Source organism: Caloenas nicobarica, chromosome 7, assembly GCF_036013445.1.
Source record: "Caloenas nicobarica isolate bCalNic1 chromosome 7, bCalNic1.hap1, whole genome shotgun sequence".
Classification (NCBI taxonomy): domain Eukaryota; kingdom Metazoa; phylum Chordata; class Aves; order Columbiformes; family Columbidae; genus Caloenas; species Caloenas nicobarica.
Window position 1 is genome coordinate 33288501 of NC_088251.1, and position 27519 is coordinate 33316019.

A 27519-nucleotide genomic window follows, 5' to 3' on the forward strand; every position below is an offset into this window, starting at 1 on the left:
GTTCATGACGAAGCGGATGCAGCAATGGTGACAGTTTTGGAGGTCACTTTTCTATATATTTTTTTTAAGAGACCTTAAGTGTTGTGTATTTTCCACACTAATGTGGGAAAACAGATGATGGAATATGAGGGGGAAACCTAACAGGTCTGTAAAATTAGTAGACTTCCAAAATTATTTAAATCCTTTCTGTAGCTCTATTCAGGAACAGAATGGGAGCCTGTCTTATTTATGTCTGCCTGCCTTTGCCAAGGTTCAGCAAGAGGTTGCTCTGTTTGAATTAGGGTAGGAAGCATGAAAGCAGCTGGAGCAGAGACTCTAAGGACTTCAGATAAAACCTAGGATTTCACCACTCCCTGCTAATGTGCTGTGACTACATGGATGAGGAAGCTCAGAAATTATTTAGGAAGTCCCTTTTATCTGCGCTGTCACAGTTCCAAGGTAAGCAGCACTTTGACCCTCACTTAGCTCTTCCTGGGCAACATCCCCACTACATTGTGTGGCACTCGCTGCTTTCTCAGTGAGCTGTGCCGTCCCATCCAATCTTTCCACTAATTTTATTTTTCCTGGACTAAGAATACTAATGCAAGGTCATCCTAACTTAGCGCCTCAATGGAGAGAATTTCTTGGTATGGCTAACAGGGGAGAAAGACTTAAAAAAAAAAAAGAAAAACCACACACACACAAAACAAAGCAAAAGAAAACCCCTGTATAAAGCTAGTGCAATAGTAAAGCTGCATCTTCAAATGTAATGCTAGGAGAAATGCAAACATAACCACGTGTATTATTAAAGAAGGCTATTAACTGTGCTTTTGTCAACCCCCTTTTCCCCAGGCTTAATTAATAATTGTTTCCATTCTTAATACTAGAATTGCTAACTTCACTGGAGTTTCTGATGTTGTCCACAGGATGTGGAGCTTTTAGATGGCACTCTGTGAACTGGATGAAAGCCACAGGGTGAACAGTGCATTTATGGTAGTTTAATTTGTTTTTTTGACTCAGCAAGCAGAGCTGACTTGTACTGTAGGTGCCCAATTACCAGATCTGGCCAGAGAAAGCAGCCTGGAGAGAAGGCTACAGAGCAAAATTAAACTTTGGTAGCAGCCTGCAATTAGCCTGCAATCTAGACTAGATTAAATTGTGGTGAAAAATCCTGCTTCTCTTAAAATCAAGGTCATGGAAGGAGGAGAGCTGCTCCCATTTGACACAGCTCCGGAGCAACTGCTGAGCTGTTCTGCTCTTCCCTGGGGTGACTCCCGCAGCTCTGCTTTGGGTGCTTTTTTTGCGGTAGAGATGCACCAATATCCCCTTGTATCCTACCTTGAGCAACCTTGTGTCTGGCTAGCCTTTTCATCCTGGAGTAGCGGTGAGGCTGTTCCGCCCCCCACCTGCTGGTGCTGTCTGCTCAGCTCGCACAGTGGTTCTTCTGGGTCACTTTTTTTTAAGCTAAATTAACGCAGCACTGCCGAGCGCACGGCTGCTGAGCCGCAGGTGGTTGGGGGCGCGGCGGGGCGGGCGGGCGGGCGGGGCGGGGGCGCCAGCTCAGCCCAGCGCGGCGGGCGGGCCATGGCGCTGGGGCTGGAGGAGGCCTTCGGGGCGGCGGGGGAGTTCGGCGGCGGGCAGCGGCGCCTCACCGCCTTCCTGGTGCTGCTGCAGGTGAGGCGGGGCGGCGGCGGGACGCGCCGGGGGCAGAGGCAACGGGGTCAGCCGAGCAGGGTGCGCCCGCCGCCCCCGTGCGAGCCGCCCCGCTCCGCACGGCTCTCCCGCTTCCGCGTCTTCTGGTTTCTGTTCGTGTGCTTGGGGTTGGTCGGGTTTGCTTTTCCGTGTCCCGAGGAAGCGCCGGGGGCTGCCGGTGCGGGGCTGCCCCGCACACGCACTGTGCCCCGGGGTGTCCGTGCGGGTCCCGGTTCCTGGCCCGCCCGGCAGCGGGACGGGGCTGCCAGGCCGGTGGGGGCCGGGGGTCGTGTCCCCCGGCCCCTCCGCCTCGGAGCGCCCGCTGCTCGCTGGTCCCGGTCTCTGCGCCTTGGCCGTGTGCTCCAGGTAGCAACTCTTGCAGAGGACGGCAAAGCATCCCTCTCCTAGTGTTCCTCTAGCAAACATCTTCTCAGAGCTCCGCTCATCACGGGCGTTTCAAAAAGGATTTGGTGGGTTTTGTTCCTTTTGCGGGTTGTTTCTCAAACCTCTTTCCGGCCTCAGTGCAGTCTTACATGCTTAACTTTTCAAAGTTTATGATCTGTTTTCCTTATTTCTATGCACATCTTCCACTTTTCGAAAAGTGCCTTTTGAGCTTCTGCTGAACGGAAGGAAGTGGAGTATAACCACAGCAACTAGTTGGTTTTTGTTTGTTCGTTTTAATATATGTTTGTGAAAACTGGTATGCAGGGTGCTGTCTTTAAATAGTGTCCACACCCCCACATGCAAACACGTCTCTCTCACTCGCTTAGTTTCTTCATAGCAGGCTTCCTCCTGTTAGTGCAGTTCCAAATTTTGAATTAAAACACGGTTGTGAGGGAGGGAGATTATGCTGGTTGCAGGTTTTTTGTTTATAGCTTGTTTCCGCAAGAACATCCAAGGTAAGCACAGCATAAAATGGCACATTGAAACAAGGTCTAACCTAATCCACCACGAAAAGAGTTGTGGCCCAATGAAGGAAGTTATTCTAGATTCAAAACTTTTCCATCAATGTGATGGAAATGTGATGATAATGTGATGAAAAGCATTAATATGTGAATATGCTTAAGAATACCATTATTTTAAGCTGGAAAAAATAAAATCACATGCAAAGCCCAGAAAGTCAAAACGACTTTAGGCCCATATTAATTAATAAATATTCTCATAAGGGTTTCTTTATTAATTTTGGGTTTTTAAAAATTTCTACACATTCTAGTTTTCCTACCGATCAGGTTAAGGTTTTAGTCTCTGCAATGGAAAGAAATAACAAACACTTGAAAAATATAATCTTAGAATTTTTTTTTTGACTTGTCACTGCAGGTTGTATTCTTTGAGTACAGCAAGTGATTTTTTAAATTATAATGATAATCTTAGTTTCATAGCTGAGATCTAACACTTAGACTATAATGGAGTTCTTAATATCTTCCTTTCCTGTGCCTGGCTATGAAACAGCAAGAACAAACTGAATGACTTTTCAACAGGAAGGAAGATGTCAAGACGGCGCTTTTACTGAAAGTGCCTGAGTACCTCTGGAGTGGTGCCCGCTGCTCCCAGCTGCCCTGATGATCACATCTGGGGATTTAAACACCGTACACTGATTGCATTTGGTTTGTGATGCTCGGTAAAGGTCGACTGTTAATTGTTAGTTTAATGAAAAGCTTAGAGCAGGGATGTCAAACTCATTTTTCACCGGGGGTCACATCAGCCTCGCGGTCGCCTTCAAAGGGCCAAATGTCATTTTAGGACTGGATAAATGTAGGAGTAGTTGCATTTATCCAGTCCTAAAATGACATTTGGCCCTTTGAAGGTGACCGCGAGGCTGATGTGGCCTCTGCTGAAAATGAGTCTTGACACACCTGGCTTAGAGTATTCCAGCAGGTCTCCTTGGGATTGTTTATGGTAAATGATTGTGTCTTATTTTAAGGTATATGTGGCTTGTCAGTCGATGCTTATTGTTCTTGTGGGAGCTGTGCCTGAGTATCATATAGACCAAGAAGGAACTCCAGCGAGCAGAGCTGAACTTGCCAAGCATGTCCATTTTGCAGACAACTTCACATCGATAGTAACTGAGGCAAGTACTCCTGTTGTGCCTAACCATTTCTTTTTTGGGGATTTATGCCATTAGTGTGGGACTTGGTGCTTGTAAAAGCTGAGAAGGGCTTACTGTAACGTTTTGCTTATGCTATTAAAAATTATTGGAACCCGCCCATTTGGCTTTTCATTTTGTTATTATTTTAAATCTGAAAGTATATTATTAGTTTAGCTTTCCTAGTGTAAATCTAAGATTTATTAGCTTAGGTTAAACTTTATTTTGTTTTCAATTTTCTTTACCTTCAGATGTTTTAGAAAGTCATTAGTAATGGATTAGAATTTAACTACAGTTTATAACTGTGGAATTTAGAACGCACTCCTTCTAGTGTTTATTTTCGACCACAAAAGGTTCAATTTGTTGCGTCTGCACAATCTGCTGTGCCGTGTAAGCTTTACTGTGAGTTGCATTAGTTTTTTCACAGAAGATACATCTTCAAGATTAAAACTAGTATAAAAATGAAACTCATGCACCACATGTCTGCTTATTTCAGTGTGTGGTGCGAGTGGGAGATGGAACAGCTTGAAGTTTGAGCGGGACAGAAGCGTGACCCTTCATCCTCACGCCTTGTGAATTCCGTGCAAAAGGCTGCGTTTGCTTTTTGCCGGTCCCTGGGCTGCAGTCACTCAGGCGAGCGCGAGTGACCTCAGCATGGCTGCTGGTGCCAGAACGAAGGCTGCGTGGGTGGCTTGGCTCAGAGCGGGAACCGTCCGAGTTCTGCTGATGGAATCCTTGCAGCCGTTGTCAGTAACCTCGTATAAGACAGGGTAGCGCTCAGTGTAGCCAGTGCCAAATTTTTGCTTCCTTCCCATTATCCCAAATGTGACTGTGTAACGTTTCTAGTGGAAAAATGGAATCACTAGACATAAGAAGGAGTGAGGCAATATTGGATCACATCACTGTCAGGAACAGATTTTTTTTATTAGCCTGTTTTTGAAGATCACTCTTCTGTTTCAGCCTTTTGGCAGGCTGAGTCGCATGGGATAGTGCTTAATTTCTAATCAGAAATCAGCCGATTTTAACAAAAACTGTGTTTTTTAAACATAGCAGTCAGTGTCCCTATTTCCAAAATACGTAGCAGTTCTCAAGACTCATCAAAACAAATTTATGTTCCCATTCATTTCAGTAACTTTATTGGTTTGGTTTGGTTTTTTTAATTCTTAATAGTAATTTCATGGAATCTTGAGATGCTGACCAACATTTTGCTGTATGCTAGTGGTCTAGTAACTAAATCGAAATGCCGTGTGGATTTAAAGAGCTGAGATGCCTGCTTTCTTGGTTACAAAATCAGCTGTAGCTTGCCAAAAAAACCATAGCTGATTTTGACAAATACTTAACAAGTTCCTTTAGTGCAAATAAAGTATATAGACGCATTCTTTTAAGAGTTATATTCTTCACAGATTATTATATCAGACTTGTTAAAATCTGAGCATCTTCCAGTGACACGGTAAGCAGCACAAGTAACAGTTTGCAAAAGCAATCTTCTCTCTTGTTCTGTCCTGAGAGAGGAAGCTGCTTTTGTCAAGTTTATTTCCTTTATTTTGGTGATGGAACTTAAACTGTAAATATTTTCAGTTCCGTTCAGGTTTGGCAGGGGTACTGTTCTGTTCTGGAACTCAACAAAACTTTAGTGCAGCTCTTTGGTTCTGCTTCAAGAACTAATCATTGTAATTAATTTTGGCATAGCTAAGACTTCATAAATAATGGCTCAGGCTTGGTTAATGGAGAATATAGTTGTTGGAATTCTTGGTCTGGCATCAACTCAGTCCCCTGCTTTATTTAACAGGTGATGATGCTTAGGAAGGTGAATTCAGGAATGTGTTATGTTTGGTGTTGAAACGGTCCTTTACCTTTGAGAAGTTGCTTTTCTTACATCCATATCCAAGATCATGAAGTTGTTTTGTGTCTTGAATCAACATGAAACACCCTGCAGATGAGGACTGTGAGTCTGGAATCTGTGTGCTGTGGAGTGCTAGCAGAGAGAAGAACAACGTATGCCAGCATTGCTCTGTGCCTTGGAGAGCACATGCTGAAATATTTTTTTACTTGGAGTTTCCTGAGGATTTGTGCCCAGGCATATTGCATTGTTGAAGTCTCCTCAGAAAGCTAAACTACAAGTTTTGAGGCTACATCTTTCTCCAATGTAATAGGGTAGAATCTACTACCCAGCAGGCTCTAGTAGAAACCAGCTACAAATGCTGCTGCACAGGAGTGTTACCTTCCCAGAGTATCCAAAAGTCCCCCAAAACTCTGTGCTGGAGCACTGGCCACATGGGGCTAACGAAGGTGTCCTGGTAACGTGTTGAATCTTGTCCTGCTCCTGCAAACCCGTGTCTTGCAAGCCACTGGGTGGGTAGAGTTCAGGTAAATGGTGGGTAACTGGGTGGATGGAGCTGTATCTTCTCAGTACTTTGCCACTATTTTAGTTCAGATTGAAGAAAAACATATGTTTCTTAAGACTGCTGTAATTAAAAGCTTCAGTAAATTCCTCATATTCTTTGGGGATCTGTATGTATTCAAGGCAGACGTGTCAGGGCTGAGCTCCTAGTATGCTGTGTTAGATTTTGGGCATGGGCCTCTTCTCCTAGGCTTTTTTTCTTTTTAAACCTTCTGCTTCTTAAAGAAAAAGGCAAATGGGATTAGGATCCTTCTTCCTTTCCCCAAAGGACATACTGCACATGTCAGTTAAAAAGTCAGCATGACGCTCATCCACTTTTTTGAAAGTAAATTTTCCAGTAAATACACTGGGAATTACTTTAAATACTCAAATAATTATTAATTATTTATTTGGGTAAAGCTTTGCATTGAATTAGTTCAATTCTTTTCCTGCAAAAGCACTTAAGATTTTCGGTTTGCCGTTCTTTCCCAAGTTCATGATGTCAGCAATGTTTGTAATCTCAACAGTGCATTTCTGAGTGTTGATTCTCCTGGTTTGTAGTGGGGGGTACATGAGCTGCTTGTGCATCTTGCCCTCTCGGGAAATTGTATAAGTTTCATCCCGATTTCAACCAGCTGTCAGTTCAGTTTCTTCTCTTCTGACAATTTTTGATTCTGCTGCCTCCACTTTTGAATGAGGCAGAAAGTACGTTTTATAAAGAAACGCAGCTTTTATTTCTAACTTGTTTGCTTATAAATGCATGTGCACAATAAGATACTAAACTATCAGTAAGTCAATAAGTAGGTCTTAGAGTTTTTATAAAACAAGGACATCTTTCCATAATCCCTTCCTGCTTCTGTTCAACAATTCAATGTGGGTATGAGGAGGAAGGGCAGCAGGGATTATTCATGGTCCAGCAAGCACAGCTGCACAGCATTAACTTTCTACATACCGCAATAGTCAACATGCTTTGTTCTTGTTAGTGAATAATTTTTATTACCTGTTCATTGAAATAGTTAAGCTTGTTGAAAATTGCAATGGCTAAGCTGTTAACAATTCAGACTTTCCTTGTTTTAATACCTTAAGATAAGTTGCCTTGTCAAAGCTTGGGAATTGAAGTGCGACTAATTATAGTTATCAAGTTGAAAGCTTATAATGTATTATAATGAAATTTCTTGAGAGGGGAGAAAGTAGACGTGTGAGAGTCTGTTAGGAAAAAACATGACTGTTGGCTTACCTGTCAAGCTGTGAACAAAACTTTAATTGGATATAAAGGGAGAAGTGGGAAATGGCAAGAGAAGAATTTAGATAGATTTTTATTATTTTTGAGGAAGCAAGCAACTTGATGTTAATGCTTTTAACAATAAGGAAATTATTTTTTTGACAGTGGTACCTCATCGAACAAGAAGCCTACAAAGTGAGCCTTGCATCATCCCTATTTTTTGCTGGATTGCTTATTGGAAATATCACATTTGGTCCTTTGTCAGATAAATTGGGCAGGAAACCAGTGTATATCTCAGGTAAGATTGTTAAAAGGTTTTTCTTAAGCATTCGATGTGGATAACAATATCTGTCTGTCCTGCCTGGAGGCTGCCCTTGGGGCCGGGCTGCTGCCTCAATGTTATGGAGTTAACAATCTGTGCAAGTGGAGTAGAGCAGCACTAAAATTTGTTAGTATGACTGTGCTGGGCAGCTTAGTGGTCACTGGAATATCAACACAAGATGAAAAATAGCCTGGCTTTGCTATGGCTATCACTATATGAGCGCAGTGTTCCACACATTGCCTCACTACATTGTCTCCAATAAAAATAATTCTCTTTTGGGGCATAGGAGGTGTGGGGAAAATTATTTACCTAAACATCTTTCAAGTGGGCAACTCATATCCTGGTGTTTTGTTTTCTAGCTGCGTTTGCAGCCAAAGGGTCTCTTTATTTAATGATAACATTGTCTCAAGGAAACATCATCTTTGGCATTGCAGACCTCAAGTGCGTGACTTCAAGATAATTGTAATTTTCATACGGTGTGACTTCAGAAAGCCAAACATGAGAGACTAGAGACAAAAGTATTATAAACTACTTATTACAGTCTGTAACTGTGCTCCCTGCCTTTTTTCTGCATTCAAGCAGAATAGCATAAGTACTGATTACATTCTATTCTTTCTCCACAGGTCTATTTTTTGATGTCGTTTTTGGGTATGTCACAGCATTAGCTCCAAATTATGACATATTTGCGGTTTCACGTTTTTTTGTTGGAATTGTGAATGGTGGAATGGCTCTTGTGTCTTTTGTCCTGACCCAAGAATACGTAGGAAAATCATTTTGGTCATTTACAGGTGGGGTTTGGGAATATTGAATCATTATTACTATGCAATATATTGTTCTGACTATCAATACCTTACATTTTAAATTCTTGTGTTTGTAACAAGTAAAGTCAGTTTATAGCATAAATCGTATAAGTTTGATGTATCCAAGTTCTAATTTTTGTGGGAAAGGTGCCTGAGTAAGCCAGAGGGAATCAAGTTTCATAACTAGTAAAACTGTTTTAAAATGGGCAAGCATTTTAAAATGTATACATTGATTCCTAAAACTTCTCAGTTTGTCCATTGCTGAATTTCTGAACGATGCTCTATGGTATTTTGGGCAGATATCGATGAAAGTGTTCTTTGAAGTTTCCTTGCACCACAAAATGACTTGATGCCTGGGTGTGGTTTTTTTCTACTGCTGAATGTTCTGACCATCCAGTATTTTTAAAAGTCCTTTTTCATATGCCTCTGCCAAGACTTAAAATACATTTTAATGCTTGCACGTCAATCTCTTGTAAAGCTGGAGTAGCTCAGACTGTAACACCCTTTTGGCTAGCACAACATGGGGAAAAGCTTGGTCCAAATGCTGACTTTGGCTGTGAGCACATTTCTGTCTCTCATTTCTTCAGTTACCTCATTCTATTATTTTTCTGATTTCTTCTCTGGACTCCTGGGGTTGTATCAGACAGTTGTGGCTTAGTTATGGCTTTCCACTTTTTTTTAAGTACTGAATTTTCTTTTCCCGAGTTTACTTTTTTGACTTGTGGCCTCTCTCTCTCCCCCCACTGCATCCTTCCCCATTGCCCTGTTGTGTATCCCTGCTCTTCCCAGCCTTTGTCCCTGCAGGGCCAGCCTTCTGATGGACCAGAGAGCCTGTCTGTTCCCTGCCACTCTAGGCACTTTATTCTAGTTCAGCTCAGCTGTTGAGAAAGAGATGCTGAACAACTGCTCAGGGGCTGAAGGCGAGGGTTTGTGTTTGAGCAGCTCCGCTACGTGTTGGCTGGGAGCTGGGCTTTGTGTGCGATAGCTGAGAGTTTCTTGGTTAGTACAAGATCTCCTGTGTTAGGCTGCAGAGGATTTGTTGTTAGGCTTTTGGAATTCAAGTTGACCCCGTATTTTGAACGTTTTTATTTATGCTTGTTCATCAGAAGCCTGCTGTAATATACCTCTGGCTTGCAGCTGTTTTTATACTGGACTCAGCCCTTGTATTTTTATAGCTTTCTTCTCATTTCTGTTCCAGCCTCTCACCTCTAGTCAAGATTACCTAAATTGATCTAAAAAAATTGCTCTTGACACTTCCCCTTCCTGTCCTCAGGTTTTCTCTTTAGTCTGTAGGTTCCTGTTCATTTCTTGTTCTCTATGTACCACCCTTTCTTCTTGAAAGGGGGAAAAAACCCCAAACCCTCCATATGTTACACAAAGTTATTCTTCATTAGGACTGCATAATATACTTGAGTCAGCTAATTCACAAATGCTGTAAAGATACTTGAAAGATTTTATTGCTATTTTATTTAGGTGTATCACGGGCTAGGAATTTTGAGCTTCTGCTTAAGAAGTGTTTTTACCTTTTGCCTGTGGTTTCTGTAGTCACTTTTTTGGTCTTGTATTTTCAGGTTCGTTAACTAATTTGACATTTGCAGTTGGCATTGCTGTTTATGCTTTACTGGGTTACTGTGTAAGAGAATGGCGCTACCTTGCCTTGGTATCGAACACTCCAGGAGTCATCTTCCTCCTCCTTTCTTTGTAAGTGGTTCACGTGCGTTGTAATGCTAAGAAAAATATACATTGATTTTTAACAGTTACTTTTTTTCTTGTCATCATTCAAGAAAGTGGTACAAACAGGGATGATATTTTTCTGTATGGTTTTGTGAACCAGGAAAGAAAATAATCGTATTGTGAAGGAAGAAACAGTTTTAAATGAGGCAGGTTAGGGTTACCCAGAAGACAAGCTTGTCTTTCTGTGTGCTGTTCCAGCTGTGGTGGCCAGCGTTGCAAAGAGCAGCTGTGTGCCAGCTGTTGGACACGCCTCTGTTCCAGACCTGCGTGGGGAAGGGAAGCCCTGCCGGAGGCTGCGAGCGGAGCCTTGGCCAGGAACACGCCTGCTGCCAAGGACGGGCTTCAGCGCTTGAGCAGCTTTGGAAGAGGTCCCAGAAGGGTTGTAGAGTTGCCTTTTGTGAGACATACGCAAAGGGAAATAAGTGGGAGCGCTTGGGATTGCCTTTTTAGCATGATACGCTATGTATCTGCTTGCTTTTGAAGTCTTGCATGTCCATTCCTAGCACTATTGGGTGCTCCTATTTAGAATTCCAATACAGACATGTTCATAAAAATGATTATGAAATGCATCGGTATGTACAGAATTAAAAGTACTAGCCTTGGCTGCCCCATGGTGTTACAAAATATTCTTTTAACATATAATATAATACGCATTGTGTAATTCTGATTACTAGTTAGAGCTGTAGAAGAAGTAAAAGAATTAGTGTAGTAGGTTGTCTACACAGTAATACAGGTGATGTCTAGCATACAGCATAGGTGGGGAAAACACTTGATTTTTATTTCCATCTTAAAAATTTCAGTTATTTTTTGGATAGATCTGTTCTTGAAATAGGTTCAGCTAAAGAATACACAAAAAGCCTGCTCTTGCTGTGGTCAAGAAAAACGAAGTCTCTGGCCTGAGGAAAGAAGTTCCGCATAATGTATTTTCCTTTATGGTGTTCTATTTCTGGTGGAAATAGTTAATTTCCCTAAATACTAAAAATACTGAGATCCTCTGAAGTAATGAAAGTTTACTTTGGTTATAGGATATATATCTCTTTTAGGAGTATCAGAGAAAATTAAAGGTTCAGCAAAAAAATATTCCATTCTTTGTTTTATGGCTTGTGTAAAAGCAGTAGTGCACTCTACAACCTAAAAATCCTCCCCCCCCCCCCCCCCCAAGAAAAAAACACCCAAACAAACAAACAAAAACACAAAACAAAACCCACCACCACCACCACCAAAAAAAACCCCACAGGAATAATGAACTGAAGTTGTCATAAGCAAGGATATTCTGATTATACTTGGGAACAAGAGATTTAAAACCTATTCAGTAGTGATGAGCTTGTACTGGAGCTTGACAGGTAATTCCCCAGAAAGGTTTTTTTTGCTCTTGTCTCAATTCATCTGAGAGCTCTTTCCATAATGGAGAAGCTTGAAATGAATTTTGTGAAAACAAAGTTTTGTCGTGGCTGTTCAGCTAACTGGGATTTGAGATGCTCCCTGGATAGTGCTAACGTAGCATTTCCTAAGAAGTCAGTTCAGCAGAAGTCAAGATTTAGATTTAACCTCCTCTCGCGTGACTGCATGCTTTGTCAAGCATCTCCAACAGGTTAACTGTATTTGATATTGGAGTATGTAGATTTTAATATGCAGAGTAGTGCAAATAGAATGTTCTCTGAATTTTGCATTGGTACAGTTTTGGTTTTAGATATTAATTTGCAAAACTGTAAGATTGACTTCAGTGCTTTGTTCTTGAGAATGAACTTGTGATCATTGATTTTCTGTTTTTTCCTGTAAGCACGCTCCCGGAATCACCACGCTGGCTGTATTCCCAAGGGAAGATGGCAGAAGCCGAAGATGTGTTGCAATATATTGCACTTGGTAATGGAAAAGAGAGATTGAATCTAAAATTAAAACCAAGCGTGGGAACTTTGAGAAAGGACGAGTCGGCACCTGCTATCCTGAACTTAGTAAAACATGCAGTCCTTCGGTGGCGAACCATCGTATTGATGTACATCTGGTACGTAATTACAAGATGCTGTGAATCAGTCAGACATGAGGAAACAAGATTTTCCTCCTTTTCTTTTAAAAATCCTGTCCTCAAAAACTAAATCGTAGATTTGTCAGTTAATGGCAGAGAACAATAATCTAAAATGATGTAAAGTTGATGTTTCATTATTATTGCTGTTGCTTTTTATTTCCAGTGCGTTACATAGAAACGGCTTCAAAACCTAATAAGAGATAATTTGGTGAGAACATAATGTTTACATTGATTCAAAACCACATTCTCTCAGTAATTTCTGCTTCAGCTTCTTATTTCAGTCAGTCTTAGGGAGAAAAGGTCTACGTGGATTAGACAACGACAGAGATCTGGAGTTAGAATAAGCATTGAGAGCCCAAAAGCACATTACGCAGGTTCAGTGGAGGCAGACTGTGGGCAAGATAAAATGCTGATTGCATGGGTTTATGTTAGGTGCTGTCTTAAAAAGTGTTACAAGTTGGGGAAAAAAAAAATCACCTTGAAGTGTAGGAGGATGTAACATAATATATTAGCAATAAATGGCAGCAGAGAGGGACTCCTGAAGTGGGGAGGGTGCTGGGTTTGTTGTTACAGCAGCAGCTGTTACAAATTGACTTGAGCTAAAAATCTGTTGGGGGAACAGCTCTTTTCCAAAATGCCAAGGTCACGTCTTCCCTTTAAAGTTCAATGTCATTTGAGGTGATTGTCAGGATGTAGATTAGAAAAATCAGTAGCTTGTGTGGGGTAGGCAGAGATGTGCAGGACATGGGAGAACCATCAGGAATGTCTTTGCTAAGTAGGACCTTTCAGAAGCTTCTTAGACTTTTAAGTTGCTGGTAGGTAAATATAATGATGGTGATGAGAAATTATGCTCCGAGGCATTCCTACCTTTTGGAAGAAGAGGCCACAGCACTGTTTTCCTCTATCTCAAACCCTGTTGAAGATAGATGTGTGCAGAACTGTTGGAGTGGTGTCACCCAGCTCCTCGTGCTGTTGCTCAGGAGCCTTTAGACGTGAGGCTCAGCTGTGACTGACAGGACAAACTTCTGCCTGGATCAGGCAAAACTGTCCTACCTCACTTGGCCCAGACTCTGCTTGGACACCAAGGTAACAGCTAGAGCATAGGCAAAATGTCTTGCTGTAATACGTGGTGGCCTTTCCAACCCAGTGTTTGGTGCTTTTACGGGACAGGAGTGTGGGGGCTTAGTTCTTTCCAAGGAAAGTGATGATAGGTTTGTTGGGGGGGCCTGGGTTTGGGAAGACACTCTCTGTTAAGCAGTGGATGTATGTATCATTTTCTTTCATAGGATTGCTTTTCAACAGTTAAGTATCATCTAATTACAGTTAAGCTTATTAGATTTGCTAAATAATCTAGAAAAAATGCTAAGGTAATAGAAAATTCTGAAAGTTATGCTAGGCATATATACGACCATTTGCTTTCTTTCAATGTTACTTTGTTTAATTAAATAAGTTGTAAGAGTTTTCCTCCTAGCATGTAATTCGATATAGCTCATCCGTAACTTGGCATAATTTACCTTTTAAATACTTTCTTAGCCCTAAAGACTAGTTATGTTAGTAATATAACTTATGTGGTTATTTTTAGGTATGTCTGCAGCTTTGTATACTATGGACTGACTTTAAATGCTGGTGAATTAAGAGGAAATCTGTATTTAAATGTGGCTCTTTCTGGTCTCGTAGAAGTTCCAGCATTTCCTCTCTGCATGTTTTTTATTGAGAAATCCTGGTAAGAAAAACTTATTTTCTAGTTTTCTGCATATATTTGTAGCTAGCCTAGAAAAATATTAACATTTTTTTCAGTACAGTTGATTCTTTGGGGATTTAGTCTGCTGCGGGGTTTCTGCAGTTGATACAGGAATGGGACTCCGATTTTCAGTTTTGTTCATCTTTTGAATTATTCAAGACATGAACGTTTCAATGATTAATGTTATTTTTTGAAGTCTAGTCTTTAGGGAAAAAATGTGAGTAGCTTAGTTATTTAAGTAACTATAGCTTGTATATGTCTCTTAGATATTTTATTCAGAATGACTTATTTTTGTACTGCCTACCAACTGCACTTGAATGCATTTTTCGACAATGTTAATTTTTACTTTCAACTCTTCAAAGAGAACTTCGAAGTGAGAGCCGTTCGGTTTGCGTTAAGGCATGAGTGATGGATGTCCCGTGCTCTCACACTTTCTGGTGTATTTGGTGGCTACCCTTTATGTGGGTTCTTGTTTCTAAAGAGCTGCTCAGGGTTTGATCTTACCTTCCGTTTGAGTAGCTTTGTAGTGATACCTTGGTCTCACTGAGGTCAGTGGCCAAAGTCCTGCTTTGTTCAGGCAGGTGAGGATGTCACCTTTTGGATTTCTTTGGGCAGCAAAAAACTGTCAGCTTGGTCAAGCTAAAAACCAAAATAGCTAACGAATCTTCACCCCAAGCCTAGAAAACCTAAGTTAAGAGCATGTATTTAAACCATAAACTGCACAAGTCCTTTTCTACGTGTGTGTTTGTTTGTTTTTTGCATTGTGATTTGAAAGTTACAATTCGTTTGACAAGTTGTTTCCTGAAGTAAGGATATATGTAGCTTTAGGTACTTAAAGCAAAACAGAATGTGACGAGCCAGCTACTCTGTTTTCATTCTGGTTTAGTGAGTAGTATGGTTAAATTATAGCTTGGTGGTGGTTATTGTTGCAAAAATGTTTAGAAGATTTTAAAAACAAGCATTGTATGTTATAGATACGCTGTAGTTCTTCTAGTATAGGGTAGTAGTTAGAAATAGCTGTGTGAGTTCATGAAGTAACAAGCATGTATAGTATTCCTGCATGCCTACAAATTGTTACTAAGAGTATCGCTATTTGTGGTCCTTTGCAGATAATTATGAAATATGTAAATATGGCAGATGTGAAAATGGGCTGGTGATTTTCTATCCTATTGTCTTTTATTTTAAAATACTAAGCAGTAGAAAAAGCCTTTGCTTACTTCTGGTTGTATACTATTAGATGGAAAAGCATACAAAATAGTTTTATGGTATGTCATAACTACGTATATTTATTCAGAGTTGTAAAAGAGAAACACAGATTAAGAAGCATTAGAATTACATTTTCATGACCAATATTAATTTGATCTTTGTGTGTATGCCCTGTAATACCCTTTTGGTGACAGGACCCATTGCCTTGCTCAGTACAGAGAACAAAGAAGTCTGTGAGTTCTTGTTGCTGAAGTAGATGGGTTCTTCTCAAGGCTACAAAGTCAATACTGTAAAAACTAAAATTTGGCTAGACATAGCAAGGCATTTTTGGGAGGACTTTGGTATGCAGAACTAGGAAAATAATGCAAGATTTGAAGCCTTTACCAAAGTATAGTAGATTTATAACTGTCATTAATGCTCCTGTGTACTTTAGATAGTATTGCGCAGACAAATTTAAAAAATACTGAAGGACTTGGTTTCCATCCTTTATCTTGGTGCTCTTTTCCTTCTAGGTCTGGAAGACGTAAAACTATGACATGTTTTCTGATATTTGCAGGATTTTCCTGTATATTTACTATGTTTTTACCAACAAATGCTGGTGAGTATGTACTGCTGCTACAGTAGATGTTTGTTAATTCAGATGAACGCTGACAAAACTACTAAAGGAGTATTTTGTGACCGAGTCTGTCGGGGCCTAAAGCCCTCTTCATTTATACCTCTCTTTTTTCTGTCTTTTCCTGGTCAGGGAGCCAAGGTCTTGTCTATATTGCTTTTAACTTCTTGCTGGCATAATTTGAACCTGTTAATTGACTAAGTTTGACTGCAAGCTCTTGGCTTTTCAAAGGTCAGACCAAGCTATTGTGTTCTGTCTCAAATAATGACACTACATCCATGTATATACTATTAAGCAGGTGAACTTAAAATACTGGATTTACTAGCCAGACTGCAGTGCAGTGTAATGTTGGTTTCATTGGATCTTGACAGTGCAGGATGCCAAGCTTAGTTTTACTTTTGTTTTGGTGGCATGTAATATTTCTAGAGATGGGAACTGAGATTTTCTTGAATGAGAAGTGTAATTCATCATTTAAAAAACAACACCACCACCACCGCAAAAAAACCCCCAAAACAACAACCAACCAAACAAAAAACCAACCAAACAAAATCCCAAAACGAAGAACGAACACCACTAAAAAGCTTTAAAAAATTATGTCGTACTTGAAAATTAGAAATGGAAGTCAGAACTGTAATATGGAAATCATAGGGATTGCAAGAAGCTTTCTGCCTTTCTCAATCTCACGCTGTGTATTGCTGCCCTGTGCAGTTCTGAGGACAGTTCGTGGCAACAGTGGAGTATCATCAAGTATGTTTCTCATCTCAAAATATGTTTTTTCTAATATTGTCAGTGACATTCACATACGTGTGGGTTTGTATTTTCACTTTTATTTCCATTTCAAATACAGTTTTTTCTGTATTAATATATATTTTGGCTACTGAAAACTTATGTCTGTATGACACTAACAAACAGAAGTGGCTGCTTTCTGCTTGTATTTTATCTTTATATTGTTTCAGTAGAAATGTTTCCACTTTAACAGTGTTTTGACCCAGGAGCAGCAGCGATGTGATTATAAGGTAGCCTTTTATAGGTTGTGTTTATTCTTACCAGTTACAAATGCTGTATGGCATCCGTTTCAAATTGATCTCAGAGAAGTCTCGGGAAGAAAAACGGAAAGAGATAAAAAAAATATCCTGTAATCCTATTTGCCATGCTTGTGTTAATTCAAATCCTCAGATGTTTTGTTGCTCCTTTTATTGAGGCTGTTTCTTCATTTGTTCTAACAAATATGCTCTTTTGGCTGCTTTTTATGTATTTTAAAACAGAATGAAAGAAACACAGTAGTGACTAATCGGGATAGGGTAATAATTCCTGAAGGGTTGCTAAATTTCAGGAAGTCTTCTGCCTTTTTCTAGTTGAGTTGACTTCAGTCCCATTAAGACATCTTGCTTTCCACTGCGACGAGAGTAAAGCTGGTTCTTGGCCTGGAGTGATCTGTGTCAATAAGCAGAAAGAAATTCAGCTCGAAGCATGATGAAGATGAGTCACTTCACTGGATGAAATGAGGGTTGTTGCATCTCTAATCTGACCCTCCCGTTGCTAAGGAAAACACTGATGTTTGTCTAAGTCTGCATTCTTCAGAGTGATTGACAAAGCCCTGATTTTATTACAAGGGATTTAAGATTTTAATGAGATATTGGGCGCTCGCCTCTCATCTGTAACCTTTGCTCAATTTCTAAATAACTCTGCTAGCTTGTGAATGAGAATCTGATCCAAGTCATCTCCCCTGTGGAATACGCCAAGAACACTTTGGTTACTAAAGATGCGTACTGAATTTGAGACTAAAAAATCTCTCAATGATTGAGTAAAAACTGAGATATCCCTCAGCTCCCTCTTTCCTTATCACTTAGAATTCATCAATTAATTTATGTGAGTATCAGATTGGAAGCTGCTGAGGGAGAGTGGCAGCGCAGGGGGAATGGAGCTGTAATCTTTTATTCCAAAAGCTGCTGTAAAGCACAAAGACACCTTCTGCATTTTGTCTGCTTTACACTATAGCAAGTATCCCGTTCTGGTCTAGGGGTAGCTAGATTTGAACTTCCATTTAGGTTTGTCTGCTTGTGCTGAACACATAACACAAAAAAACTTTTCGTGACTCTCACTGGTAACACTTTCAAGAAGGAAGGAAAATTTGCAGTTCATTACATCAATTGTCTCAGCTTTAATGGCATCGAAACTTGTAACTCCTGCTCTAGAAGCTCTTAAACATCAGCACTGTTTGTTACCATTTCCCTCGTTTTACTTCCTTAAATTCAAAAGATAAATTAATGGAAGATAATTCTTTATCAAGAAAACTCAAATGCATGAATTTAGTAAGAACTTACGACTTTGGTCTTTTACCAAAATTTGAAACAGTTGCCCCGACTGAACTGTTTCGGGCAGAATTGTGCGCAGACCATTGCTGCTGAATGTTCAGGTGAAAGGGTGCTGGGCAAAGTATGGACATGCTTGGCTGGACCTAGCGAGTGACCTATAAATGGTCACCAGAATCCCTGTAGGAGAAAGTGCATTCCTGCTTAATGGCATTTTGTTTTATGTATGTTAAGAAAATAATGGAATGTTGTGCAAGAATTGCTAAAAATAGGTTCCAAGACTCTGAGAAAAATATAATGACTATGTCTGGGCTTACTTACAGAAGGAAGCTGATGTGTAGTGAATTTCCAGTGTGCTTCTAATCCCGCAGCAATTCCCCACCTCGCCAGCCTTCAGCCTCCCCCGAGAGAGGGAACCTGCTCTTCAGATGCACTCCTCAGCTTCTGAGTGCTAATTTCTCTGTCTAGACAGACTCGTTCTTCTGCTTTGATAGTAAGACCAAAACTTCCCAAGTACACTGATGCTACATTTCTAATACATGGATATGCAGCATTCAATTTAAGTCTCCCTGGGATAGAAATGGCAAGTTTTAAAGCACATTTGAGAATTACATATCTCGTCTTCATCACTTTGTGTTCGGTTGATGGAAGAAAAGGGATGTGCCAGTGTTCTGACAGGGCCCAGCAGGGCTTTGAGGACAAGGTTCACGCCTCTGCCTCTGGCAGCTCTGTGTAATATTCCAGTTCTTACTGAGCAAAAGGAGAACTTGGATGAAAATGTTGCATCTGTTTTGCATGAATTACAGAAATAACTGCAAAAATGCATCACGCTTAAAAGAAAATAAAGTAAGTTTCTGCATTCCAGTTTATGTACAAATTCTGGTTCAGCTGAAATAGAATCTGACTTGATCAGATGAATAGAACTGAAAATATTTGAGGACAAAATTAAAAGCAATTGAGAAGCAATCAGACTTTCCTGTTACTTAATCAACATCATTTGATCCAAACTGAGACATGCTTGACTCAGTGCTGAGGAAGAGAACCTGAAACACAGCTGATCATAGCATTAATTCTTTTTTCACATTTAAAAAAAAAATGTATTAAATTTTCTATTTATTAAAACAAATGGTGCGAACATAACCATATCCAAAATCAGGGTAATGAAAGGCAGGTTTGTTTTGGACTTTGAAAGAACCACACATCAGGTTAGCCAGCTGGGCCATGTTAGCATTTGTTCTTTCCAGTTACAGAGCTGCTGCGCTTTAAGTCCCAACAAGGTGTCCTTGGGGAGCAAATAAACTCTTGAGGTGAATCAAGTTTTATGGTTTAAATCTAATACATGAGTCAAGGAGGGTATATTGTCTCTTTGTGCTCCTCGGAAGATGCAGTTACCTGGTAAGGTATTCTGACTGCTAGAGCAGTGATAGTTTTACACTTTCCCCCCAAATGGGGCAGATTTTCTTGATTCTAACTGTTATTTTATGTATCTATTCTTATGCTAGCTCTTAAAATGGTTGGGAAGAACTGAGATAATTGGATGGTTCTTGTAGTTGAAAATCATAGAGATAAAACATTGGTTTTGTGTGCCAGTCTCTCAAAGTGGACTGGATGTTTTCTACATTGTGTAAAAAGAGTAAGAAAACAGACTATTTATGGCTACAGCTTTTTCTTTTTTTTCTTTCTTTCTTTCCTGGAAGGTCTGCTCCTCAGTCCCACTTTGTTGGCTTTGTGTGGAAAAATGATGGTCAGCGCCGCTTTCAACATCGTGTATATTTATACATCTGAACTATATCCAACAGTACTGAGGTAATTCAACAGAGCTGCTGGGTAAATGAAAATACTTTTCATGCACAGTGATACTGATTGCAGCTGTGCTTTTAATATTTATCCGTAATTATTTTTACCTGAAATATTAATATGAGTTCGTTCTGTAATTAAGGCGGCTCGCTGGGGCTTGAAAGGCCTTCTCCTATCAGTCACATGTTTTGCACCAATGCACCTTCCTGGGCTATTTGTGGCATCTTCTTCTAGGTCTGAATCCAGAATAAAAATAGGAAAACCAGCTTCTTACACTGTAATGCTAGGTGCTGTATTTCTCATTTCTACTATTGATTTTTGGGTGTAAAATTACAGGGTGCAAAACCAAACATAATGATGTGATGGAAGTGTATGCTAACTTAATCATAACTATAGACTACGCAGTAGGGACTATTTACAGTCCTGTATACTTATCTGTCCCATATGATTGGTTTTTTGCCTCCTGAAAAACAAGTGCTTTTCTATATCTTTGTGATTTAATTAAATATTTGTAATGCAACTAATTTTAATAATTTCTGTATGGCAGTAAATTGCTTTATAACATTCAATTCATGAACAAGTGGGCTAAAACCTTAGTTTATTTTCCGTAGTTCTCATTGGCACTGTGAGTTTACTTTCTCTCTTGCTGTCCCAAGATAAACCTGAGATAGGAAAATATAATATCACATAGTCCTCTTCTCACCCCCACCTTTTGGCTGCATGTGGTTTTCTGAATGGTACTTGAAGTACATGTTGAAAATTGGAGCCATGCTGCACTAGCTGCTCAAGAATAGTGACTGCACAACCACAACTGCTGCAAAAACCGAGCCCTCTTTTGAGAGAACAGGCAAGTCGAAAGCTGCTGTGGAGTAGCAAGGTGTCCTGGCTAGTAGATGAGTAGCAAGGTGTCCTGGCTGGTAGATGAGTCCTGTGGCACCGTAGAGGTAATTGGAATGGTGACATAAATCACCTGATTCCAGGACAGTGAGGGCGTTGGGGAAAAAAATAATAAAAATGTGGGTGACTCCTCAGATGGGCTTTTTTTTGCTTTGAAATTCACAATTTCCCATATGTTACGGAGGCATAAAAGCTAGACTGTGAATGCAGGTTTTGCAATAAAACTTGTGAGGATGGAGGTGGATTGACTGTTTCTAGCTACTGAGCTTGTGATTCTTGGCAAAGGTTTAGGTTTAATATACAAGTCCCAAGCATGCTGACTGAAATTGGATGTGGGGGTTGGTTTGCACTCCTTCTCCAAACTTTTGTGTTCTTTAGGGTCTCTCTTACTAGTGGGTGGCTTCTGGTTTTTTGTTTATCTCTCTTCTCTGCTTTTCTGGAGTTGAGAATCAAGAGAAATCTGAAAACGTTAAATTTCTCAGCTTTTCCTTGTTTCACTGTGTTTTCATGATTTATGTTACCTTGTGTTCTGAAGTCCCATTGATGTTTGATGCCAAGCATGTGACAGCTCATACATGGCAGGAATGACAGTAGTGTCTCAGTGTATTTGAAACTATTTGCCATTAGGAAGACTAAAAAAAAAAATCGAGTAAAGTGCTACTTTATTTGAGAATCTACACTAATATGTGTCAAAGATACAGACCGCCAGTGGAGAAAACACAACAGTAAAGACAGTCTAGAAAAATAGCAACTTTATTAGACAACTTGTATTTAATAATATGGCAAACAACTGCATTAAACCACATGAAAAATCCTCATGTGACACGTAATACAGTTAATTTATTTGATAACTCTCTGGCACTTAAATTGCAAATATTACAGTTTACACAAGAGAAGCAGTGATGGGCAAGAGTTTAAATTAAAGCAAAGCACCAGCACCATCTGGTGGGCTTAGCAGAGCTGTGCTGTGACTCTGGTATTGCTCTGACAGCGGAGCTGAGGCCTTTGTACCATCTGGTGAGACATGGACCCTTTAAAGGCACTAGAGAAGAGGTGGAATAAACTCTTTTTCCTTTATTTTTTTCCAATGGGATGTTTTCCAGAAAAATTAATGTCTTGGGTATTACTGCTCCTTATTTAAACCTACTTACTACTTTAAGCATGAACACTGTTAGGCATATATTTTTTTTTAGGGTAATTGTTACATGGAGGAATGACAAATACACCTCATGCTAGAAACGGAGAGGTGCTGCAAGCTGGAAAGCATATACCTGCTTTGGGCTTTTTTTTTCCTTTTCGATGTGCCTTTAAAATACCTGCTGGGGAACAAAAACATCAAAAATAGAAAAACATCACTACTGATGTGTTTTGGACAAAAAGGAAGGTTGTCTTTGGAAACAAAATGTAATCATAGGTCTAGTAATATAAATGTAAAAACAAACTAATTTTTTTTTCATGACAAAATGTTTGGGAAATGGTGGCATCCTTGTCTGGGATGGGTGGAATCAGAGCGGGGCCATTGGACTGCCTAGGATAGCACAGGAACCCTGATTTCCTTATTTTTACTTAAGTCAGTGGTGATAATAGATACTTCTTTAAAATACTTGTCCCTTTGATCTCCGGCTTTCTTCGCAAGGAACTCTCCATCATTCCTTCTGTTGAACACCAGTCCCTGGTGAGCATTAGTGCCACCAAAGAGCTGCGGCAGAGAAACTTTTGCATCTGCCCCCGGCTGTTTGGCTGGCACTACATGTGCAGCCAGTCGGGTTTTGTAAAGCTGGGGCTGTAAGGTAAGAGAGGCGGCGGACAGTCAGCTATTGGCAGTGCAGCACCTCCAGAATACTTACTGATACTTCCTGGACGATGATGTGATTTTCCTCATGGATACCACGACATTGTCTTGCATAACCCAAACTCTGCTGGATTCTGGATTAATAGTATCCTAAAGACTTTAAAAAACTGCTTACATTTTGCATTGGAATTGAAGTTAAATAATTTGCGTTTAGGATTGCCTTTTCCGCTACTCCTCTCAGCAGAAAAAAAGCAGCCAGCAAACCTCTGGGCATTGACTGTCTGTGGGAAGGATGCTTTGAAACAAATTGTTCACACATGGACTTGTACCTCTCATCTGTTCAGGGATTTTGTTGACAGGGAAGGCGCTTTGCCTTGTCTCACGGGGTTTGGGTCAACGTTGCCTCGATGCGAGGAAGCATGGGTTGCTCTTTCCCTTTTCTGCTGGGAGAACAGATTGTTTTGTTTATTTTTACAGCAGTCACTGGCTTCTGATCAGCTCCTTCCATCAGCTGTTCCCCTTAACCTGCACAAAGGGCCATTAGGAAGGGACGTCGAGGTGGGTGGTTTTGGTTTAGTAGCGACCCGTGTCACCTCTCTGCTTGTCACCTTTAATCCTGTCACTATTTGCCTGCCTTCGAAGGAGGAAAAGGAAACAGGGTGAGCAGGAGCAGCTCAGCTCAGTGGTGTGACCGAGGGTGATGATGAATAAGAGGAAACAACTGAGAGACGTAGGGAAGGAGAACAGCCCCCATGAGCCGGTTCTTGCTGTCTCACTGACGACTGGTGCCAATGTCAGTCTCTGAAGGGACTGTAAAATACCATATTTAGGAGTGATAGAGAGATGTGAGATTTTGGCATTGGATCAGGAAATGAAAGACACGGGATTTTTGTAACTTTCTTTGAAAAGGCTCTTTGAAAGGAATCCTGCGGTTCTAGCCCATGCTTTGATTATCTCAGCCTAGATGAGATTGTTTTAAACATGTCTGAAAATTGAAGGGAGCACAGAATTCAGTCTCTCAAAACCATCTGGCCAGATGTCACTTGAGCTTCACACTGGCAAGTAGTTGTGTTCTGTTTGGAGGTAAGCACAGACCTGAGGGGCCAGAAGAGAGGCTGCTGCCGCGGGCCTGAGCTGCAGAGAATGTTGGGTTCTTGTGCCTGGTGATCCTGCCGAATCCCGAAACCACTCCCCATCCAGCACAGGGATGGCAATTAAATTGCCTGGTATGGCAGGTCAGAAAACTTCTCTCTTTGTTCAAACGTGTGAAGGATTGCACAACAGAGGGCTTTTCTTAGGGTTGTAAAGGGGGTCATTTGCCTTTCTAGAAGATCTTGGAGTAACTGCTGGAGATGTGTAAAAACAAACAAACACACACAACCCTTTTTAAAAAAAATGTTAAATAAAGACTATTGGTAACTTATATTTTTGTTTTAAAGTTGGTTTTGGCAATGCCACCGCATGTTTATGCATGATTCAGTCGTGTATTCTGAAACTACAAATCTTTCATTCTTTGTTTGAAACAGAAACGCTGGCTTGGGCGTCTGTTCCATGTCTTGCAGATTTGGGGGCATTCTGGCTCCATTTGTGCCATCTATGGTAAGATCTTCTGCTTTTTGTGTAACTCAGCTTGGTTATGTTCTCTCAAAAGCACTTAGCTGCTTTTGGTACCACATGTGTCTATATTCCTTAAAAAAATTGTTTCTATGAAAAATTAAATGAAGTTTATTCAATTTCAATAATTAATGAACAAGATGTGTAAAAATACCTGGTGTTTTATCCCTTTTGGAAATAATCTAATGTCCTGTGTTTTGTTAATATTTCCTCTGTTAGTGAACTGTTTGTCATATAATACATTTTGTACTAAGACTCCTTCAGTATCTGAGTTCTTTTAGGCATGTAAACGAAGTTTTTGTGTGAAGCTCTTTCTGTGAAATGACATTTATTGGGTTTCTCTGTTCTACCAATACATGGATAATTGAACAGATTGCTGGAGTAAAAAGTTGTAGTCTCTTGGTTTTGGCTGCAGTTCACATGGATCGTATATTTTAAGATCAGGAAACAATGTTTGCTTTTTACTATGGATTTTTAATTTTAGAAATCTCTTAGTCCTTCGGTACCGTTCGTGGTGTTTGGAATCAGTGGACTGTCAGCGGGATTCCTGACCCTCCTTCTGCCTGAAACACTCAATAAGCCAATTGCCGAGAGCATTGAAGATCTCCAGACTACCAAATACCAACTGCTTAAAAATGAAGAAGCAGAGTAATTGGTATTTTTTACTGTCACTTTGCATTATTTTCCCTCTATCTTATGCAAGCTGTGATTTTAGTGCATGTTGTTTAGATTGTGCGCGAATGAACGTGTGCGTGAAGTTTTTTAAGCCATCTTTCTCTTGCATTCAGTGGAGATTAAATTTATTCTTTTATTGGCTCTCAAAGATGACAAGGCTAGCAGGTTGCAGCTGTATGTCTTAAATTACATGTAAAATAATACTATTTTGTTTCATTAAAATAAAACAACTTTTAGAAAGGCAATCTGAAATAGCAACATTCCTGTGCTTTTAGAGTAAAACAGCTAGGCATATTTATCATATATTGGATTGTGCTTTTTGGTCATGTTTTGTAGGGGAACATAATCTAAAATTAATATATATCTGAGGAAATGTTTTGTCCTTCATTAGTCTCCTCGGTTAGAGCCGTTTGAAGTGTCTTCCTGTTGTTGATATTCACTAAATAAAACCTTTGAGGCTGGAAATGAAAGTTCTGTTTGTTTCAACAGGTAATAAACTAGAAAATGTCAAGTATATCCTCTAAGTTTGGGAATGGCTTCCCAGAAGAATTAGTTTTAAAAGACGAGAAGAAAAATAATTCCTATAAGAAAGGAATTGGTAGCTTAGCACTAAACAGGCTTAATGTAGATATAAGAGAATACATGTTTTTCTTATGTTTTTCTTGATATGCTAGTTTGTTAATTATCTGGTAGTCATTGTACTTAATCGATTTAACCATACTACACATACCATTATGCTTTCTTTTTATGCCTAATACATAGTAATACTGCATTCAATTGAAATGGAAAAAAAATTGAGCTTTTCAAATAACATTTCACTTCTAATCTTTAAAAAAAAAAATCAATCAATTCTGGTTTTCAGGTTTAACATTAGCCTATGGAATAGGACAAGAAAAATAAGACATGTAAACTGTTTTTCCATTGTCATTTTTCTGTCTGACAGGCAAACCAGTTAGAAGAAAACACTAAAGTTCCAGAAGGCCTGTCTGTGGTGGAAGATGAAGCCTCCATTGAGAAGGTGCTATAGCAGTCGAAGGGCAGAGTCGTGCTCTGTACATGCGACTGGAAATATCGGTACTCATGGAAGCAAATTGAGAAGATGGAAGAACTTGATCAAAGCTTGTGAGAAAAGGGGTGACAAATCTGTGCATTAGTTTAATGACTTAACAAAAGCATACTTCGGACCTCTGGACCTCACTACAGCTTCTTAAAATGAAGTATTAATTTATTTTACAAAATGTAATTGCTAGCTTCAGATTAAGCTATAATGTTGTAATTGAAGTGATGTGTATAATTTAAAATCTAGATGGCCTTATATATTTAGGCAAGCTGTAATCGTGAAAAGTAAGAGCACACTTGTATATGCTAATTTTCTCTACAGGGGTTTTTTGCCTCTAAATTACAGGATACCTCACAGTGTGAAGAGACCAGAGATTTTTATGGGTTGTTGGCCTTAGTATGTCTAGCATAAGAAACCTGAACAGGAGATCTGAAAGGAGTAGAAATGGATTTTACTGTGGGAGTAAGTAATTTTTTTACTACAGTCGTACATGAAAAGTGTCCTGGGTCATTGGGGGGGGAGGGCAACGAGAGGAGGTGGTCTGAGTCAGGTGACCACGAATTGACCAATTGGAGTATTCCATCCCATTCACGACTTCCTGGATTTAAAAGGTGGACCCGAAGGACTCTCCCTCTCTCTTCTGCTGGGTCTCCTGCTGGTTTGCTTCGTCTCGGCATTTTTTCTGCTGTCCCTGCAAGCTGAGGCCTCGTGACAAACAATCTAGTTGTGGTTGGCTGAAGGATCCTGCTGGAGCAGCTGCTGGGAATTGCAAGACTGGTTCTATAATATTTGTTCTGCTTTATTTTTCTCTCTGTTTATTTAGTAGCGTTAGTAAAACATTTTCGAATTTTCCAGCTTTTCTTCTCTCTGTTCTTCTTTTCCTTTCCTCTCAGAATCGCCTGTCATTAGTGAGGAAGGGGGAGGAGAGGGGGGGCGGAAGACGGGAGCGGGGAAGAGGGTTAAGGAAAATACACCTGCCGCGGTTATTGATTGTCTCCCCGCGATCAAACCACAAGAGATAATTGGCAGAGAACGCGGGCAGAACTGGGGCTCAAGAAATAGTTAATATTTTGGCACTAAAAAGGGGCGGGGCCGCCCACGCCTGGCGCATTTCTCTTTGGCGGCCACGTGTTTGTGCTCAGCGTTGCGCGGCGCGGCCACGAGGTGGTGCTGCCTGCCGTTTCTTTGTGTGCGGCTCGGCTCGGCACCACCACGTGTTGGGGCTGGGCTCGGCGCGAAATTTGGAGATCTTTTGGCTCTTAAAAGTGGTCAGATGTACCTTTCCATTTTCTGGGCACGGTGCCAACTCATAGGGTTATAAAACTTGCGGGTCTGGGTGGTTAGGATATTATTAAGCGGTATTAAGGCAGAAGTGAATTACATTGGTTTGAAAATGCTGTGGTATGGTTTGTATCAGTTATTTTCTACTTTGTGGACTGCAATACTGTATTGATGTTGGGTGTTTCTTGGGAATAGAATCTTACATTATATCACAGCAGAGAACTGGACGATGCTTATGATGGTACTGTGTGGTTTGGCATTGGCTTACTTTATGATATTGCAACCGATGATGAGTT

At 40.3% G+C, this 27519-nt stretch overlaps 1 protein-coding gene across 1 annotated transcript; it reads left to right on the forward strand.

The window, feature by feature from the left end:
- The first annotated feature begins 1563 nt into the window (after nt 1-1563).
- LOC135990946 (solute carrier family 22 member 15-like) lies at nt 1564-26757 on the forward strand. The gene is made up of 12 exons (XM_065639131.1): nt 1564-1653; nt 3593-3739; nt 7522-7654; nt 8302-8466; nt 10050-10179; nt 11993-12214; nt 13818-13958; nt 15695-15780; nt 19805-19913; nt 24120-24192; nt 24692-24862; nt 25826-26757. The coding sequence occupies exons 1-11, from the start codon at nt 1564-1566 to the stop codon at nt 24857-24859; spliced, it is 1464 nt and encodes a 487-aa protein (XP_065495203.1). The 3' UTR covers nt 24860-24862; nt 25826-26757.
- The last annotated feature ends 762 nt before the right edge of the window (nt 26758-27519 follow it).

What these genes read in the sequence shown, in the direction of transcription:
- LOC135990946 (XM_065639131.1), top strand. Translation starts at nt 1,564, where the DNA reads ATGGCGCTGGGGCTGGAGGAGGCCTTCGGGGCGGCGGGGGAGTTCGGC. An exon ending in ATCTTCCTCCTCCTTTCTTT is followed by an intron (nt 10,180 to 11,992) that starts GTAAGTGGTTCA and finishes TTTTCCTGTAAG; the next exon opens with CACGCTCCCGGAATCACCAC. An exon ending in ATCGTATTGATGTACATCTG is followed by an intron (nt 12,215 to 13,817) that starts GTACGTAATTAC and finishes GGTTATTTTTAG; the next exon opens with GTATGTCTGCAGCTTTGTAT.